Raw genomic sequence first — 21,004 nt, forward strand, 5'->3', positions numbered from 1 at the left:
ATGTTGAAGTTTTTCAGGTAGGCCTCGTAGATTTGCTTGGCCAGGGTTTTCTGATCTGCCAGCTGTGGGTCCTCGATCTCTCGTTCTCCCGTTAGGATTTCTGCCTTCAACCTCAGCTTCTCCGACTGTGGCATTCGTCCAAAGCGGATGGCTGTTTATGGGATAGAAACAAGAACCCCAACTTTGAGAAAACACTCAAACGAACGTCCCAATGCAAGACTGTCCACGTAATAGTCAACTAAATGTTAACTGGTGAGAAGGCCTTTCTATACTTCACTTTCACGTTCAGATCCACCTTGCGCACAACTTTGTGTTTGCACAACTTTCAAAATATACAGAAATAAGAAATCCGTGTTCATGACGGACAGATTGTTAATGGCTGTTCCTTGAGGTAATTACAGTGTACTGAGCAAAATATCCAAATGTTCACCTGTCATTCATAAACTTCAAATATGGCTAATCATTTGAAAGTGTAGCAAGTAGTATCAACTTGAGATAAATGTACACTTTTAGGTACACATCCAGGTTGTTGTTTGTGCTCTTAATGCATGTCTTGGAGGGTGCCAGTGTGATTACTGTGCAATTTTTTCCTGATAACAGCAGAATAAACTTAAAAAAGCCATAATTTTTGCTAGAGTAATATGTCATTTGAAACTGTAAAGGGTCTAGTTTTATTTGTGTGCATATCATCAAAACGTGCTTTTGTAAAATAAAGAAAACAAATCTCCATCTCTGAGCACCAGACAGCATCCCAAAAACAAACAGACATTCAGTACACTAGCTACTCGCTTCAAAGACGTTAGAAATATATCTATAGAAAGCTTGAAATGTCTACTTTAAAATACTCTCTGATTATGTAATCCGTATTAAAGGTGCATTTCTCTCTAAAGGTGAGTCTACTGTGTCACAACATGGCGAGTAAGCATTGTCAACTTCCTTCAAAACACTGTTTTATTAATAAATAAATAAAATATCTCCTTGCTATTTTTTCTTACACATTAGTCATTACTATGGTTGTCAAAAGTACTGATTTAAAGCACATCTGCATGTGCTTGAGTGCACAATAGGTAATACTTTCAACATCAAAGACGCCCAAAGTTTATATTTAAGTAATTAATTAATATAAACCTGTAATTAGTCGACTAGTGGCTTTAGTCAATTACTTTTAGTTGACTAGAAAAAAATCTTTAATCAGGGGTTGCACTATGCATAATGCTGCCTTTGTAGGAAGCTCTCTATATTTTGGAACAAAACCGATATCTGACTTGCCTCTTGTGAAGTTTCTACAGTGATATGCGGATAAAATTTGACGTGGTCATTTGTGGTTAGTTCTTTATGCTTTAGTTCAATAACCCTAATGTTGGTGTGGATAACATAAAAGTGGACTGTAAGTTGTTTCTGTAAAGCTTCTCTTGCAAAACAACCACACGCGCTCCTGATCACAGATGATTAATATTTGCTGAAATCCAAGGCCACTATTTGCACATTTTGTCAGATCAGGATGTCTGGTGCCTTAGAAACTTGCCCAGAGGAATTGAGTAACACAAGTTTAAATCTGGACTCTGTTCAAATGAATTTCATGGTTTCATTGGACAGGCAGAGCAGCGGTAGGCGTTAGGGTGTTGAACATTGTTTCAGCTTTTCAGAAGCTAGATTTATTTAAAACAAAACCAGCAAAAGTTTTGAAGTGGAGACATTAAACTATTCAGAGAATGGAATTGAAAAATGTATATATGTTGTTTTTCGACTCACAGGCCTTCATCAGGGCCTCTAAATACAAAGGGTTCTCACTGGTTTTGTTTTAAATAAAATCCATTTGATTTCTCCTTCCATGCAACTTGTTGATTGTGCGAAGCTGCGCCCCGGATAAATATACAACATATCAGAAATTAGATTTAGCCTGTGGTGCCAATGCAAAACTAACTTTTATGATGCTATATTGTTGCTCCAAATGCTTTTAGCATTTTATGCGGTTGTTAGTGTGTTTTGGATAGTTGTTAGGTTGTTTCGTACAGTTTAACAATATATGGTGCATGCAAATGTGGATATTTTTAAAACATGAATGTAATCCTAATGCAAATCCCATAATCCCCAACAGCTAATAAGCTGACAATCCCGGCCTGTAAACCTCCATTGCATGACACACAAATGCATATCCCTTATTAATTAGTGCATTTGTTTCTTGTATCAAAAGCTAATAACCTTTTTCAGGATTCTTTGAAGTTCAAAAGAACAACATTTATTTGAAATATACATTTTTGTAACAATAAAAATGACTTTGGTGTCACTTTTGATCAAACTAATGCATACTTGCTGACAAAAAGCATGAATTTCTTAAAAAACATTTTTTTTTTCAGCAGGATGAAGGGAGTGGCGAAGATCGCCGGTTTTAACTTTCACTGGGATGAGTAAGTCTGAAGCAGATGCCTATTCTAAAGCATTGTGTATGCTTACATCAGCTTACGATGTGTGTCATGCTGGAAGATAAACTGCTTTAATAAAGACAAGAATGGAACTAATCTGTTTATTTAGTAACACAAGTCTCTTTTCCAAGACAAATTAAAGAAACTATTTCCATCAAAAGGACCAAAGACACTGTAAAATCCTAATTTTAGCAGCTAACCCACATTGCTGAAAGGAATGGGGTCGGGTGTGTGTTTTCAAGAATGTACGGTTCAGATTACGGACTTTGAACATAGCACGACTTCAGCACATGCCTTCGCTGATCATAAAGCCTGCAAAAGATGAGAGGTTCAGTAGGGCTGGACGTGAGTCAGATGACCTTTGCCTCCACACTGAAAACAATGGAGAGGCCATCACAGGAAGTCAATGCACTGATATCTCAAGGACAAAACAACCAAACGCTCTCATGTTACAACATTTAGAACGTTACTGCAACATCAAGTTCACCCCAAAATTGATTTCTCATCATTTGCTCATCTATATATATATATATATATAATAAATATATTTTCAGTCTCTGAATTGAGCTTTTCCATTTAATAAGCAAATGGTGACAATGTGGTGTCAAACTACAAACCTAATGAAACACCATAAAAGTAGTTCACACTACTAATGCAATATATTTCAAGACATCTAACAATAGTTTTTTGTTGTTGTGAGGAAATTTAAACCATGCATTATTTAGCAATTCCTCAAAAAGTTGTTCAGGTGGCCAGTATTTATTTTGAACCTTGCCACAACACTTGAGGAACTTAGCCCTATTTGAATGGCAATTTAAATAATGCTTTAAATGTAATTTATTAAAATTGCATGGACAAACTCATGCATTCGGATGGCATTTAATTCATAAAACAATAAAAAAAAACATTTTCACAACTTGAAACTGGAACTAAATAAAATGTTAATAAATAAATAATAAATATTTTTTTTAAACGTACTTTATTTCAGCTATTTGTCAAAGCAGTATTTCTTATTTTCAATTAGTTTCACTTTAAGTACTAAAATAACTAAAAATGTATTACATTTATGTAATTAATTTAATAACACGACAAAAGCACACAAAAATACTAAAACTTTAAGTAAAATTAAAGTGAAAATACGAAAACATATATATATATATATATATATATAAAAAATAACACCAATGTAATTATAATAGTACTAAAATAACACTAACTGCTATAACACTGATTAGTTGTGTAAACCCTAATATAAAATGTACATAATAAATATTATCAACAATAAAAAAATTCAATAATTAAAAATTTATATAATACTATGATAATGTCCCACTTCACATTAATTTTCTTCTTAACTTATATTTAAAATATGTGTACATTATCATGAAGAAATTGTACAGTTGGCAGTGATATATCAAACAACTTTTGGATTGATCCGTTCTCAAACTGAGAGATATGTGCAATCAAATTAATAAATAAATAGGGAGAAAAACACCACATTTTTTTATTGGGACGTCAGTAAAACCACTGACTAGCCTCTGCAGATGTTGAAGTTAAATGACAAACAATCAAATTAGCATCAGAATTGGGCTTTTGTTTGCCATACTCACCATTGTGGGACATGCCCACAGACAGGCACTTCTGAAAGCGACAGTATTGGCATTTGTTTCGGTTCTTCTTTAGGATCTTACAGCGGCGTTCACATTTATCATACTCCAGTTTGAGGCGAATGGTCCGGCGGAAGAAACCCTACAAGAGGCAGAAACAGAAATCAGCTCATTCTGGAAATCAAGAACGACACGAATGATGGTTTAACTGTTTTAGTGGAGTCCCTGGTCATGCTCCCTCATAAGGTTTTACTAATATGCATATTTTTGTAAAAGTTGATTGATAACATAACTGCAATAAAGTAACACCCTAGTTAACAATTACTTGTTTACATAGGATATATTATATTATCTAGGCACTTAAAGGCTAAATAAATGTTAGTAAGATAATGTTTTCTTCTCTTTTCTTTAGTCTTTCTAGTTTATGTGCCTGTTTTTAGATAAGGTTCGACTTTATACATAGCATTTTAAAATGGAAATTTATCAAAAGAATTCAAATAGATTGCATGTTTACCATCAGCTTCGCTATAGGAATGGCCCATGCAAATCTGATCACACTTTTCGTCTTATACGTACTTAATATATTGTAAACGTGCAATGTTCGTGAACAATTTAAAGAACTGTGCTTCAGTCAGGTTGTGTTCATCCTCATTTGTCCTTGGATCCGTCGAGTTTCTTTTCTTAGAAACACAGCTTCTGCCTTCCAGGCGTGGTGACAGAGATTCAAAATAGGAACAAGCTTGACAATCTGACCTATTTTTAATATTAAGAGTGAACGGCATGATCACAATCTTATGATATGCATGGAAATACAGTTATTCTTGCTGGAAATGCATAAAAATGATCTTCCTCTTGACTTGTTATGGACATGCTTCATAATATAGTAAATGCACAAAATAAACCCTTTAAAAGTTTGAGGTAATGTTTTTATTAAAATTTTAATAATATTTTGAATTCAGCAAAGATGCATTAAAAATTGACAGTAAAGACAATTAGAATACATTTTCAAAATAATAATACATTTAATTTATAATGAGCTTTTCTCACACCCAAAGAGCTACAGCATAGTAAAAAGACAAGTTAAATACACATAATACAGTATAATACAATATAAGGCAACAATATCTATACCCTTATAGGCAATAAGAAGAGCATCGATGTTAGAGCTATTTTAAAAAGTTGAGATGCATCTACAATTTTATGTCCTGCAAACATTCAGAAAGGATTGTGGAACTGAATGTAACATCAGACTTTGAGCTGATGCAAATTGTCAGTATAGAAATGATACCCAAGACCGTGTTTCCAAATGATTTGCTCCAAAAGAAGATTATTAAAAAAGTAGCGGACCCAAAACCGACCCCTGAGGAACACCATATTGGACCTAGCTAATGTCAGATTTATTGTTTCCCAGAAAAACAAACTGTGTTCTATTTGAAAGGTAGGATCTGAACCATTCAAGCACAGTGTCAGAAATACTAAGCCAACTCTTAAGTCTATCAAGCAACTTAGTGGTACATGAAAAATGTATATATGTTTATTTAAATATCGGCAATTACTGGCTGAGAGCCTTTTTTCAGTGTTGCGATGTTCAGCACTCCAACAGTTGTGTCCACTAATTAAATTTTTAGAAATAATACTGTTTTTGTGTCACCGAAATGATAAGTTAAGAGGTTTTTTTTTTTGCCAGGAATGTTGTTGTTAACAAAGATAACGTCTATTTGAAAATTTGATTCAACGTTTTTAGAGATGTGAGCTCCAGGTTGTCAGCGGCCAACAAAACATTAATAATCAAACTTATTTGACAATGAGCCACTGCTGAAACCCAAGCCACATGAAGCCATAAGCTCCAGCTTGATATCAGAGCGTTATTCCCTGGGAAGGAAAATCAGGGCAGTTTCTTAAGGTCATAAATGCATCCAAAGCATTAAATCAAGCGTCTTGCACAATTTAGCGAAACGCTGATGACGACCAGCAGTTTGTCAGCAGACTCAAAGTGAAGCCTGGCAAGAAGGGACAGGGCTGTAAAAACTAATCGCTGTTGCTTCACTCATATTGAGCCATTTTGTCCCTAGAAACACTTCTGTGGTTTCGAAAGGGAGATCAGACGGAGAGATAAAGAGAGAGATAGAGAGGAAGAGGAGGAGAGGTCGATTCGAGGACAGACACGCTGAGAGTGACCGTGAAATACTTAATTTAATATTAAATCAATACCATTTTATTTAAATACTTAAGTACTTTTTAAATAAAACAAGTCATTTTCTAAAGCTTCTAAATATATTTAATTAAATATTTAATGTATACCTTTATTACTTATTTACTTAATTCATAAGCAATATTAAGTTTAACAAATTTATGATAATTGTTTTAATTGATCTAATTTTATAAGTATAGCTTCAAAACAGAAGCTACAAGGAAATAGTCAATAATAAAGCAGAATAAATAAACAAAATACAAGTAATGAATGCCATATATCTGAAAGTTTATAGTACTTAATTATAAGTACTTTTTAAAAATAATAGCTGTAATTGTTTTAATTTAGTCATTTTCTAAACAAAGCTTCAAAACATGGAAAATATTTAATGGTTTTATACAAGTACGTTGTTAAAATAACTACAGATTTATAATTGTTTTCATTCATTACATGTAAGTCATTTTATAAATATCTTCGAAACACAGACTACTAGTAAATAGTCACTAATAAAGAATAACACAGAAATATATAATAATGAATTGATTATTCTTCTTATTATTATGAATGAATTTGCAAGTGAAGTGACAAAACATACAACCGTAAAGATAAAACAATTTACGGGAATATTATGAGAGATGTAATCCAACCATCAGTTTGATTAATATTCATGAATGATATTTACACTTTGGGTATAATTTTTTAATATCAGGTATACCTGAAAATATTCTGAAAATATATTATAATAATAATAAAATATCAACATCAATAAAAAAAATGATGTTAGTATTGACGTTGATAACAATAAATATAATTTGAATTATTGTTACAATAAGTCATGGCATTAATAATAATAATTATTATTATTGCACATATAAAGTTTTGATTGATGTAGTAACACAAAACAAATAAATCAACACTAAAACATCAATTATGCATATTATCAGGAACTTTTTTAATAATAATAAAAATAACAATAATCATAAATAATAACAATAATACTATTATTATAAACGATTTCATATACATATTAAGTTTGATTAATGTAGTCTAATAATTATTACAAATTGTAGTAATATTATTATTATTATTAAAAAATATTTAAAATGAAACAAATAATAAAAATACAAAAAAATAAAAATATTGGATCAGGTAAATATTAACATAAATATAATTATTTTAAATAAATAAATAAACACACGAGCAAACAAACAAATAAATAAATACATATTATCGTTTAACTGTCGTCTAATGATTATTTAATAAGCTAAAACTAAATTAGATTATAAATCACTTGATTAAATAATGATTTAACGGTCCGTAAGTTCATAAAGACAGTAGTATACAAACGTAAACACACTTTGATAAGAAAACACAGCTAGGCTTTTTTATAATGACTAATGTGTGCGGACAACAGATGCTCCTCTAGACACAGATATGTGAGCAAAACATCCTTAATGACCTCAAATGAGGCCCGCAAGGCCAATGTGTGTGTCCTGGGGCTTTCACAGGCCAACAGTGTGTGTGAGAGATCCTCTATACTTCATAGTAGGGCTGCACGATATTGGGAAAAAATGACATTGCGATATTTTATTTTTCTGCGATATATATTGCGATATTTTTTCTTACAAACAAAAATGGGGTGAGCACACTTACATTCTCATTTTAAATGATTTAAACATCGACACCATCGTGTCAATTGATTAATCTGCGGGAGGGAGAGAGAGCAAGACAGCGCTCGTGTTGTTTGAAAACGGCTCGCTCTCTCTCTCTCTCTCTCAATTCAATTCATATTGCTTTATTGGCATGACATACAAAGGTACATATTGCCAAAGCATTGTACATAGCAGAATAGAAACAAACAAAACAAAAATACATATATATTCATAAGAAAAAAAAAATTACATGCAAAATAAATCCATATACATTTCTATAAACATTGATGGTACTTCTAATGTACTCTCTCTCTGTCTCTCTCGCGCGCTCTCTCTCTCTCTCTGTCTCTCTCGCGCACTCTCTCTCTCTCTCTGTCTCTCTCGCGCGCTCTCTCTCTGTCTCTCTCGCGCGCTCTCTCTCTCTCTCTGTCTCTCTCGCGCACTCTCTCTCTCTCTCTGTCTCTCTCGCGCACTCTCTCTCTCTCTCTGTCTCTCTCGCGCGCTCTCTCTCTCTCTCTGTCTCTCTCGCGCACTCTCTCTCTCTCTCTGTCTCTCTCGCGCGCTCTCTCTCTGTCTCTCTCGCGCGCTCTCTCTCTCTCTCTGTCTCTCTCGCGCACTCTCTCTCTCTCTCTGTCTCTCTCGCGCGCTCTCTCTGTCTCTCTCGCGCACTCTCTCTCTCTCTCTGTCTCTCTCGCGCGCTCTCTCTCTGTCTCTCGCGCGCGCTCTCTCTCTCTCTCTGTCTCTCTCGCGCACTCTCTCTCTCTCTCTGGTCTCTCTCGCGCGCGCTCTCTCTCCCTGTCTCTCGCCCGCGCTCTCTCTCTCTCCCTGTCTCTCGCGCGCGCTCTCTCTCTCTCTCTCTCTGTCTCTCTCGCGCGCTCTCTCTCTCTCTCTGTCTCTCTCGCGCGCTCTCTCTCTCTCTCTGTCTCTCTCGCGCACTCTCTCTCTCTGTCTCTCTCGCGCGCGCTCTCTCTCTCTCTGGTCTCTCTCGCGCGCTCTCTCTCTCTCTCTGTCTCTCTCGCGCACTCTCTCTCTCTCTCTGTCTCTCTCGCGCACTCTCTCTCTCTGTCTCTCTCGCGCGCGCTCTCTCTCTCTCTGGTCTCTCTCGCGCGCGCTCTCTCTCCCTGTCTCTCGCCCGCGCTCTCTCTCTCTCCCTGTCTCTCGCGCGCACTCTCTCTCTCCCTGTCTCTCGCGCGCACTCTCTCTCTCTCTGTCTCTCGCGCACGCTCTCTCTCCCTGTCTCTCGCCCGCGCTCTCTCTCTCTCCCTGTCTCTCGCGCGCACTCTCTCTCTCTCTGTCTCTCGCGCGCGCTCTCTCTCCCTGTCTCTCGCCCGCGCTCTCTCTCTCTCCCTGTCTCTCGCGCGCGCTCTCTCTCTCTCTCTGTCTCTCGCCCGCGCTCTCTCTCTCTCCCTGTCTCTCGCGCGCGCTCTCTCTCTCTCTCTGTCTCTCGCGCGCGCTCTCTCTCCCTGTCTCTCGCCCGCGCTCTCTCTCTCTCCCTGTCTCTCGCGCGCGCTCTCTCTCTCTCTCTGTCTCTCGCGCGCGCTCTCTCTCTCCCTGTCTCTCGCCCGCGCTCTCTCTCTCTCTCTGTCTCTCGCGCGCGCTCTCTCTCTCTCTCTGTCTCTCTCGCGCGCGCTCTCTCTATCCCTGTCTCTCGCGCACTCTCTCTCTCTCTCTGTCTCTCGCGCGCGCTCTCTCTCTCTCTCTGTCTCTCTCGAGCGCGCTCTCTCTCTCTGTCTCTCTCGAGCGCGCTCTCTCTCTCTCTTGCATGTGGTTTTCAGTCCTGTCAATTATAAACTTTCACTCTATGATGGTTAAGCTGTGCAATTAATCCGTGAATCACATTCGTCAAGGGCAGGGGAGCAGCTGGCCCGTACAGTTAATGAATAACGGATCAACTACGACAGCCTACATCGCACATCCTGCGATGTGACTATCGTGGATTCGTACATCGCGATATCGATGCTTAAATGACACATCGTGCAGCCCTACTTCATAGATTTACACACATGCTCATTCAGTATTCAGTCTTTGTGAATAATGCCAGTGTTCAGATGTTATCTACAGGCCTTAAAGGGCCAGCAGCGAAAGCCTGGCTCTCACCTTGCAGCCCTCACACGCGTGAACCCCGTAGTGATATCCTGACGCCCGGTCCGAACACACGCGACACTCCAGGGTCAGAGAGGTGGAGGTGAACTCGTCCTGACCCGCCGGGCCACCGTACCCCCCCGACGACGGGCTGGACGCCGGAGTCAGTGCATCTACACAAGAGAGCAACTTAAACACATGTGCACACTCAAACATGAGCCTTAATGACGAGAGTCCTTAAACTGATCTAGAAACTATTAGAAAATCATTGTGGTAAAATTAAATTAAACACATATTTGTTATTGTCATAATCACATAAACAACCATTATTAATATTATTGTACTGTACATATTCGGTTTTACTTGATTCTTTAAAATTTCAAACAACATCAAAACATCAGTTCGTCATATTAGTTAATAATAAAGTCATCCCATAATCTAATAATAAATGGAAAAACTTCACTTTGCTCTCAACCGCTTGAGAATCTGCACATGCATCAAGTCTGATATACAACATATGTGCTGAATGCAAAGAAGAAAAACTTTCTGTGCCTGCCTGACAGTAAATACATATGAAATTATTACGCTGCATAAAAAGTAAATGCCCACAACATTTTCTATGCAATTACATGAATGCAAAAAAATATATATTTTATAATATTAAAACATTTTTATTAGCTATATTACTTTAAAATGATTTTTTAACAAATAAAAAAGATTAAAATTTAAGCTTCCATAAATCAACAATAAAATAAAATTTCCATTTATTAGTTATCAGATTAATATTCTTGTAAAATATGAAAACATCCCACTTTGCCAATATTGATTTTTAGTAATAACAATAATTAATAAATAATAATGCATATTATAATATTATTTAACATTGTACATATTACATTTAGATTTATGTGCTAATGATTATTAAAGAATAAAAATAAAACAACACTAAAACATCAGTTATACATATTAGTTATAAGGTAAATATTCTGGTAATATATGAAAACATCCCACTTTGGAATCATTTTAATTGTAATATAATAATAGTAATAATTATTTTTTTTCTGTATTATTATTATATTATTACTTTTATTATAAATTCTTCTAATTATTATTATTATTATTATTATTATTATCATTGCTGTTATTTATTATATAAAATATAACAATTATTTTATGAGCTGTTTTTATTTTGTTATAATAAATAAATAATAATAGCAGCTATATTATTATTACCATTATTGTACATATTACTTTTTGACTGATATAGTCTAATGATTATAAATTAAAAAAAAAAAAAAATCTGAATATTGAAGAAAAAAAGCAACACTTTCTTTTGGATTTTTCCTGCATACATTTTCAGTTTTTATCCTATTAGCAAATTGTGTATTTATAATAATTTTTTTACATAACATTGCTTACAATATGTCAACAAAGCATTCATATCTGCATTTGTTTACTTGTGTAGAGTCTGTTTTTGGCTTATTACAGAGCAATGCAAACCATGCAATGCAACCGGCGCCTCAGGTTCTTAATTGTCATCATGCTCAGAGGAAGTGTGCTTTTCTTAAAAAGTCTGCATGTACTTGAGTGGCGGATTGTGTACCTAACGCAGTGGAGCTCTCCGATCCGGAGCCCAGACCCGACGACTGGTTCTCGGTCACCTCCAAGCTGCTGAGAGCATCCTCATCCATAGACTGAGAGATGGACTGAAGGTCTTTAATTCCCCCGATGAAGTCTGTGCACAGAGGACTGTCCAGCACGCAGTGGTCCAGCGGCGATGGAGGGCTGTAGAGCTTCTCCATGTCCATCATGCTGAGCCACAGCAGCAGAGCACCAATCACACATCAGCCTGACAGCACAGGAGATGTCACACAAACTTCACTCCACACATAGCTTCTGTAACTGTTGCACATTTGTAACATCTTTATTTTTTAAATTAGCTTTTATTTTTGAATTGTGTGAATTTTTGTTTTAGTATTTTGGTTATGTGCTTTTAACATATCTATTTTGTTGTAATATTATAACAAAATTTTATTTTAGAAAATATTTATATTTTGCACTTTTATTAGTTTTAATACACATTTTTAACATTAAATTAACATTTAATTTCAGTTTTTGTATTTTGGTTATGTGCTTTTAAAATATTTATTTTTGTAATATCAATATTTTTAATTTGTAATAAATAAATTTTGTAATTAAAATTGTAATATATTTATATTTAGCAATTAGTTTTTTTTTTTACACATTTTATCTATAAATATATATATATATATAAATATATATATATATTTTTTTTTTTCAGCTTTCATTTACTTTTATTTCAGTTTGAATGAGTAATTTTAGTATCGAAACATAGACTTATGTTATTAAATTTAGTTGCCAAGACAAAATTTCACAAGAATGTTAAAATTAATGTAATTCGTTTTTTTGTTTTTTTACAATAGTTACAGTCACGCACCAGTTTTCTTTTATATTTTAATTATTAGATATTCAATTTAAGTTTTAGTATTTTGGTTATGCGCTTTTTAAATATATACTTAGTAAAATTCATCATCTTAATTTCTAATTTCTCAGTTGTCAGTGATTTAATAATCTCAATTTAAACTTACTTTATTTCATTAAGTTGCTATGGTAAAATTTAAATTTTTTTTATCTAATATCTATATTTTATTTCAGCTTTACTTCAAGTAATGAAATGATTATTAATAGTTTTAGTGAACAATAACAGCGTCATAAAGCATTTTCAAAACCACAGCATCACTGTTTAATTGAGGCACAACATAAAACAGCTTGTCAGATAGTAACCCTAATAAAAGCTTTGTATTTTCTGCCAGCCCTCACAATATATATACAAAACCAGTTAAATTCACCCAAAATAGCCTTATCTAAAGGTCTGTGTCATGTCTACCTGACACAGAGAGAAAATCAATGAGCAAAACAAGAGCTGCGAGTATAAGTATAGGACAAATATACAGACTTTGACAGTATAAAAGAAGTACTTAGAGTACTTTTCTGTGTATTAATCAATATAGTACACTTATAATACTTTTCTGAAGTACATCTCGATGAAATTATACTGTGCAAGTACAGTATAGGTCAAATATACTCAGACTTTTCTTTATACTTGTCAGTATAAAATAAGTACTACGAGTACTTATCTGTATATTCATCAAAATAGGACAAGTACACTTAAAATACTTAATAATACTGTTCTGACGTATATCTCTGTCAAAATATACTGTGCAATATAATCAGTTCTTAAAATAGGACAAGTATACCTAGAATAATTAATAAAAGTATATCTCGATCAAAATATTCTGTGCAAATATCCTCAGACTTATCTTTATGCTTATCAGTATAAAAGAAGTATACTGTACTTAAAGTATTTTTCTGTATATACATCAGTATAAGCCAAGTGCACTTAAAATACTTAATACTTTACTGAAGTATACCTCGATCAAACTATTTAGTGCAAATACACTTAGACTTTTCCTTATACTTGTCAGTATAAACAAGTATGTGTAGAGTACTTTTCTGTATATTTATTAAAAAAGAAGAAGTACATCTAAAATACTTAAAAATACTTTTCCGAGGTCAGTATAAAAGTGTACTTTTATGTATATTCATCAAAATAGGCCAAGTACAATTAAAATCCTTAAAAATACTTTTTTGAAGTATATCTCGATCAAAATATACTGTGCAAGTATAGGCCAAATATACTTAGACTTTTCTTTATACTCGTCAGTATAAAAGAAGAATATTGTATTTTTCTGTATATACATCAGTATAAGCCAAGAGCACTTAAAATACTTAATACTTTACTGAAGTATACCTCGATCAAACTATTTAGTGCAAATACACGTCAGTATAGACCAAGTATACTTAGAATACTTAATCTTTTGATCGAGATACACTTCAGAAAACCATTACTAAGTACAAGTATAGGCCAAATATACAGTACTCAGACTTTTCTGTATAGTTGTCAGTATTAGCCAAGTATACTTAGAATACTTAAAAAAAAAGTATATATCGCTCAAATGATTAATAGCTTAAAAGGTAGACTGAAAGCATACTCTCAAATTTGATGTACTTATCAGAGATATATGTATAAGTATACTTAGCTTATTCTGAGAAGTATACAGAAAAGTCTGAGTTTTTTCAACTTTTTTATACTTAGACTTTTCTGTATATGTAAAGTATATGTAAGTACGTCTCAGATACTCTCTTATTTTATTTATTTTTGAAAGTATACAAATAACACACTTTAATAAACGTATGTTTTGTAAGGAGAGAGTTTTTGAAGATATCGCAACAACATTTCAATTATTTGTGCTCAGATTTGCTCGAGATGCCAAAGTGTGGAATCAAGTCGATATGAAACATTTCTCATCAGATGATGTGAGCTGATCTAGAATCTAGATATTCATTTTGTAAATAGTGACTCATTTGAGGCTGTTTTTATCTCTCCTGGAAAAACATCTGAGACAAAGTTCATACTGAAAGTCATTTTGTCTTCTACTAGAGTCCAGGTCCAAGAATAAATGGTATTTCCATTGTATTTTTTGCATCTAAATACAGAGATTTAGGCTAAAGGAAAACCAGAGATTGAGGAATCTGGAAGAGACAGTCATGCTCGAACATTTGTGACAATGACGAAGATAGAAATAGACAGACAGAAAGACAGAGAGAAACTCATTCACTCACACTGAAGAGCGACAGCAAGAAAGAGGGAAAAACACTCTGAAGATGGGAAACAATGAGCCAGAGGAGGAGGACAAATACACAGCAGATCATTGTGTCTGTCGAGGGTCAGAGAGGGACACTGCGCTCTCAGTCAGAGACATTCACGGTCATCGACCTGCAATGAGGTCACAGATGGACACAAATCGTACAAAAATGTATCAAAGAAACTCAAAATACGAGCAGATTCAGGGTACCTGTAGTTATAAAAAAATAGTTTACTATTTATTTTTTATTAACAGATCAAAAGTAGGGCTGTACACAGCAACCAAAACACAAAACGGACTAGAGCCTGTGAATATTGAAGCACAACAAGACCTTTTAAATATGAAGTCTGAATATTGTGTTTCTCTGTGTTTGAATAAGTGCACATGGAGCACACATAACACACATAACAGTCATTAAAATTACATTTTAAAATATTAGATAGATAGATAGATAGATAGATAGATAGATAGATAGATAGATAGATAGATAGATACATAGATTGCATAAATCTGTTAATCAACCTCAGTCCTGATCAAAACTACCAAATGTTTTTAAAAAAATCCAAGATTTTAACTCTAATGCCAAGTTCATAAATGATGTCACTGATTTGGGGAAAAAACCACACAAAATGACTTATTTTCAATATAAAAGTAATTGTGGCTGGATTTTTTTTTTTACCTTTTATCACAGTCTTGGGCATGTCAAAGACTAGTAGCAACATTGGCTTTGATACATTTTTAGTTTTTGTGCAACATTAGATTTAATTTTTTTCTCCCTAATTTGTTGTTGGTGGCTGTTTTTGCCCCATTGACTTCCATTATAACGACATTTTTTGATTGCAAAGCCATGACACCATGTAATCATGCATTCTTGATTGTTTGTGGTTTTCCCTTTTGGGAAGAGGTAAAATTTGTTAATTTTACAGTTGATCACTAGGTGGGACCATTAACCCTTTAGATAGGCCTGTGCAAAAAAAGCTTAGTTTCTGGCTTGTATATGGAGTTATATGGAGTATAACAGCAAATTATAGTGTTTGTGTGTGTGTGAGATTCTTGATTGTTTGTGGTTTTCCCTGTTGGGAAGAGGTAACATTTGTTATTTTTACAGTTGATCACTAGGTGGGACCATTAACCCTTTAGATAGGCCTGTGCAAAAAAAGCTTAGTTTCTGACTTGTATATGAAGCTATATGGAGTATAACAGCATATTATATTGAGTGTGTATGTGTGTGTGTGTGAGAAAGAGAAAGAGAGTGTGTGTGTGAGAGACCTTTGCGCACTTACCTTAATGTATTTCAGAAAATCAAAATATGTACACCTCAGCTCTTAGAACTACATGGAGTAAACAAAAGTGTATTTATGCACCTGCTGCCTTTTAATGGTGGTGAAAGTATTCGGTTGTTAAGTGATGACGTAAGAAGCACTGTTTCCGGGTCCAGGCCTCAACTCACTTCACTTGAGAATATGACCTCAGCAGCCGTTTATGAGCACTGTTTATTCATATTGATAATTTAAGTTAAACGCTTTCAAACTTACGACATACACTACAGTCTCCGTGCTCACAGCGTCCCAAACACAAATAATTTTTAGATATTTTTTCATTGTCTGGCTATCTGGTACTTCGGTATGGAGTTAAAGATTAATATTATAACTTTTTCGCTAGTATTCTATCACATTGTGAGTTTATATTAGCACCTTTTGTTGTTTTCTCGTGGTAACTGATAGAGTGTTTGGACACGGAAGCGCTGCTACGTAACGTCAGACTTAACAAGCAAATAGACTAAAATAGTGCTATTCATAGACAAAAAAAAATAGACAAAAGCAAAGTACGTGGATTTAAACACTTGCATGCCATCGTGCTGGATATTTAATGGTGAGAAGAGCAGCAAGCAACACGAGAAAGGTCTTGACTTGAACCAAAGTTTTAGAGATGATTATGCAGCTTGACCCCTCCAGCGAGCTGCAGCTTATTTGAAGTTGGTATTGCATTTTGATTCATAACACATTATGTTCATAAATTTGATGCAAAGTAGATTTTTTTACAGGATTTTAGGGTTTTAAACTGGCTTTACCATCAAGAAAAGAGGAGCATTTCACTTATAGGCCATCTGTACTTTACACCATCAAAAGGAAGCAGGTGCATAAACACACTTCTTTTTTTATTGTTTACTCCATGTAGTTCTGAGAGCATGAGGTGCATATTTTGATTTTTTCAAATACTGTACATCAAGGTAAGTGCACAAAGGTCTCTCTCACACCCTCTCTTTCTCTCTCTCTATCACACACACACACACACACACATACACACTATAATTTGCTATTATACTCCATATAACTCCATACAAGCCAGAAACTATGCCTTTTTTGCACAGGCTTATCTAAAGGCTTAATGGTCCCACCTAGTGATCAACTGTAAAAAAACATTTTTTTTACCTCTTCCCAAAAGTGAAAACCACAAACAATCAAGAATGCATGATTATATGGTGTCATGGCTTTGGAATCAAAAAATGTCATTATAATGGAAGTCAATGGGGCAAAAACAGCCACCAACAGCAAATTAGGGAGAAAAAATTTAAATCTAATGCTGCACAAAAACTAACAATGCATCAAAGCCAATCTTGTTACTAATCTTTGACATGCCCAAGACTGTGATAAAAGGTAAAAAAAATCCAGTCCACAATCACTTTTTATATTGAAAATATGTAATTTTGAGTGTTTTTGTTTTTTCCAAATCAGTTACATCATTTATGAACTTGGTAATTAAAAAGTTAAAATCTTGGAATTTTTTTTTAAATTTGGTAGTTTTGATCAGGACTGAGGTTGATTAATAGATTTATGCAAAAGAAATTGAAAAAAATATTTATCTGATACATTTTTACAGCAGTTTAATTTAGTGGATGTTTTCATCCACGAAACATCCCGAAAGGGTATTGAATTTGCCCACAGTGTACCGTTGAGTTTTTGAAAAATTTCAAAGCATTTTCCCAAAATATGGGTCAAAATAAGATTTGTCACCAAAAATTATTCCATTAGCTCAAACACAGGGAAAGTTGTGGCCAAAATAAGACTCAACTTTATCCCCTAGTGGATGAAAAGGTCCCCAACAACGCACAAGGGTTAATCCAGAAAAATGTCTACACAATTTATGAAAGCATTCCACATTATTGTAAAATGCTAATAAATTATTAATTCCTTAAAGTGTATACATAAATTGGTTTAGACATGGTTTTTGATTATTACAATTTAAATAATCTATAAAAAACTGAATTAAAAAATTGAAATGGAAAACAGAATAAAAAAAAATGGAATTCTGGAAAAAATAGAACCGATTTAAAAGATCCCTAAAATGTATATATATATATATATATATATATATATATATATATAATTGTTATATTGTATCAGTTCAATGTTTTTTTTTATAATGATAATTTAATTCTAATTCTATCTTGCATGGCAACAGTTGTCGGGGTCCATATTGTCAAGCTGTTTCTTGGAATGGAGTGCTTGCATCCTGTAAAGAAACAGTATTCTACTTTTATTTGTATTTTTTTAAGTATATGCAATATGCAATGCTAAACGTTTCAAACAGTACACTGCAAAATCGTGCAACAACACTGTGCAGAACGTACGTTTTCTACAGCTGAACATAGTTCTGTTCTCTTTATACTCATTAGCAGTGTTGGGAAGGTTACTTTGGAAATGTAATAGGTTACAGATTACAAGTTACCCTGTTTAAAATGTAATAGTAGTGTAACTTTTTCAATTACTTTATTAAAGTAATGTAACTAATTACTTTTGAGTACTTTTTGATTACTTTTCTAAATTTGTGAAAATTAAAGAATAATAAATAAAAGCATATACATCAACTTAAATACAGTTATCTAATAAGCATGTGACATATTCTGTGTAATAAACTCCTGAAACATTGGTGTTTTTTTTAAACTGCTGTCTCTGTATATGATTATAGTTTTCTCAAAATAAGTAAAATGCACATGAAGTGACACAGAGCAGTTCTAGAAATTATGTTTATGTGCTTGTGTACTCCTATATTGAGGCAGCAGAGGTTGAAAACACTGCGAGCTTCAGTAGGCCTATGTGTAGAAAATGAAACCATGTCTTTGCCATTAATTTACAGGAGGGACGGACTGGGAAAAAAATTCAGACTGGAAAATTCAAACTCATACAAACAAATTCATGGACAAAACTATTTTTTTTTGTATGGACCTGACATAAAAAAGGTTTAAATCTTTAATTTGGGGACATGCAAAATAATTAAAAGTTCTCTCCTGAACTGCACCTTCACTTCCATTTTTCTCTTCAGTCTCTTTATTTTGCCCTGTTATCCATCTCTCTCGTGACTTTAATACTCAAGATTGAACAAAACTATACTTTACAATACAATACTCTACAATACTACAATATCTTTATAGAAAAATCCTAATACTGTACACGAGTCATGTTTTTCCCTTACAAAAAATTACCATGCTTTTATTAGCCTATATAAAAGTACAATAACCTTGTTTTGTTTTTGTTTTTTTTGCAAATGGATTTGTATTTATTTTTAAATAAATACATTTGTAAAATAATTTTACATTTTTGGTCACCACATTTAAACAATAGTAACCATTTTCTCTGGATTTATAGTTAAATATTAAAATGTTAATTTTCGTAAGGGTTGTGTTGTTGTCTGTCGTAGCTCCCCCTAAAACTATAAAAAAAATCTGAATTTTTTTTCAGATAAATTCCTACTGTAACATTACAACTGATAATAATGATGTCCTTTATATAGTATTTTGAGTGATGACTGGTGAGCAACGTGCTGCTGCTTGATTAAATAAATAAAAAAAACAAAGACAAAAAAGCATCTTTACAGATGAAACTGACCTGAAACCCTGAACAGTAGTTCTGCTTCTCTGCTCCAGCAGTCCACTCTAGTCAGTCTCTCTCTCTCTCTCTCTCTCTCTCTCTCTCTCTCTCTCTCTCTCTCTCTCTCTCTCCCTCTCTCGCATTGATTACTCTGAGTCTGATCAAACCGTTTGGCGGAGGCGCGGAGAGCGCGCGAGTCATGACTAACACTTCATGACTTATTAGAGATTTAATTATCAAATGGCGGATTCGCAAATGATCGCTTTAGTACATTCGGCAGGCAATTATACAATAATGATATTAAATAGTGGGGCAAAATCGGCCTCCAGGCCACCGGGAATTGTCCCGGTTCTCCCGGTGTCCAGTCCGCGTCTGATTTCCACAGACACGCAGAATGTGCAGGAGTCATATATTGCATTTTTGGGGCTTAATATTCACAGACACTAGTCCATGTCATGTTTTGATTCAAGTGTACTGACCTACTTTTGATTTAGTCATCCAAAATGTGGCATATTCCGTCCGCGTTAGGCATTTCGTTTTTATGACTGGATTCTACGAACCAGACTGTGTTTCCGCATCCCGGAAATTATTAGGGCGGTATGTCTCAGAATAGTCAGTGCAATTTGGGAAAGAAATCAGTTAAATCTGTATGTGGATGTGTGTAAATATTCAAATGTAATCCCCTTTGTAATCGTAAAAAATTTCATAAGTAACTGTAATTTAATTACTCATTTTTTCGTAGTAACTGTAACTAATTACAGTTACAATAATTTTGTAATTAAATTACGTAACGGCGTTACATGTAACTAGTTACTCCCCAACACTGCTCATTAGCCACAAAGCACTTGAACACCAATTGCCATTATGCATAAAATAAAAACATTTATCGGCCAACAATTCAGTAGCATCAGAATAACATACAAAAAATAACCCACTGCATAATTATGTTACTCCAAAACATAAAAAAATAAACAAAGGTCATATTTTTCTGCTTGGATAATTAACAGAAGTGTAAGCTTCCCCTCATGTCAACTGCAAAATCTAACATCTAATAAATTATATTTTGTGTTTTAATTGTCTTTAACTCTTAGTAAATATTTTTAAAACAGTATATAATCCAATGTGTTAATTACATCTACTTTTACAGTATCAGCATCAGCTACTGTAAAAATGAATAACAATTTCAATAAATATTAAAATAAAAATATTTATAATATATGCATGTAATCTTAAAGGTAGAAAAGCAATACTCAGCCATATATAATAAATATAATAAGTACTAAAATACGAATTAAACATAATAATATTCACAAATATATTTCACAATGGAAAATGGCAGTTTCAGAGTTTATAAATATATAGATAACCTGCTTCTTTAATTGACCTGTAGAAAATATGAATGCACACAATAAAAATCTTTATACAAGCAACGAAATATTTGATGCATTATGGGC

General features: G+C 34.0%; 1 protein-coding gene across 1 annotated transcript in view; it reads right to left on the minus strand.

Moving 5' to 3' along the window:
• The window catches only part of LOC132133300 (peroxisome proliferator-activated receptor alpha-like), an 18,713-nt gene extending 6,947 nt beyond the window's left edge, over positions 1–11,766 (minus strand). Inside the window, exons 1-4 of the mRNA XM_059546101.1 lie at positions 11,559–11,766; positions 9,971–10,128; positions 4,034–4,172; positions 6–151 (exon numbers count right to left, since the gene is read on the minus strand). Of these exons, the coding sequence (XP_059402084.1) occupies positions 6–151; positions 4,034–4,172; positions 9,971–10,128; positions 11,559–11,766 (651 nt within the window). The remainder of the gene's footprint in view (positions 1–5; positions 152–4,033; positions 4,173–9,970; positions 10,129–11,558) is intronic.
• Between the last annotated feature and the right edge of the window lie 9,238 nt (positions 11,767–21,004).

This window comes from Carassius carassius, chromosome 50, assembly GCF_963082965.1.
Source record: "Carassius carassius chromosome 50, fCarCar2.1, whole genome shotgun sequence".
Taxonomy (NCBI): Eukaryota; Metazoa; Chordata; class Actinopteri; order Cypriniformes; family Cyprinidae; genus Carassius; species Carassius carassius.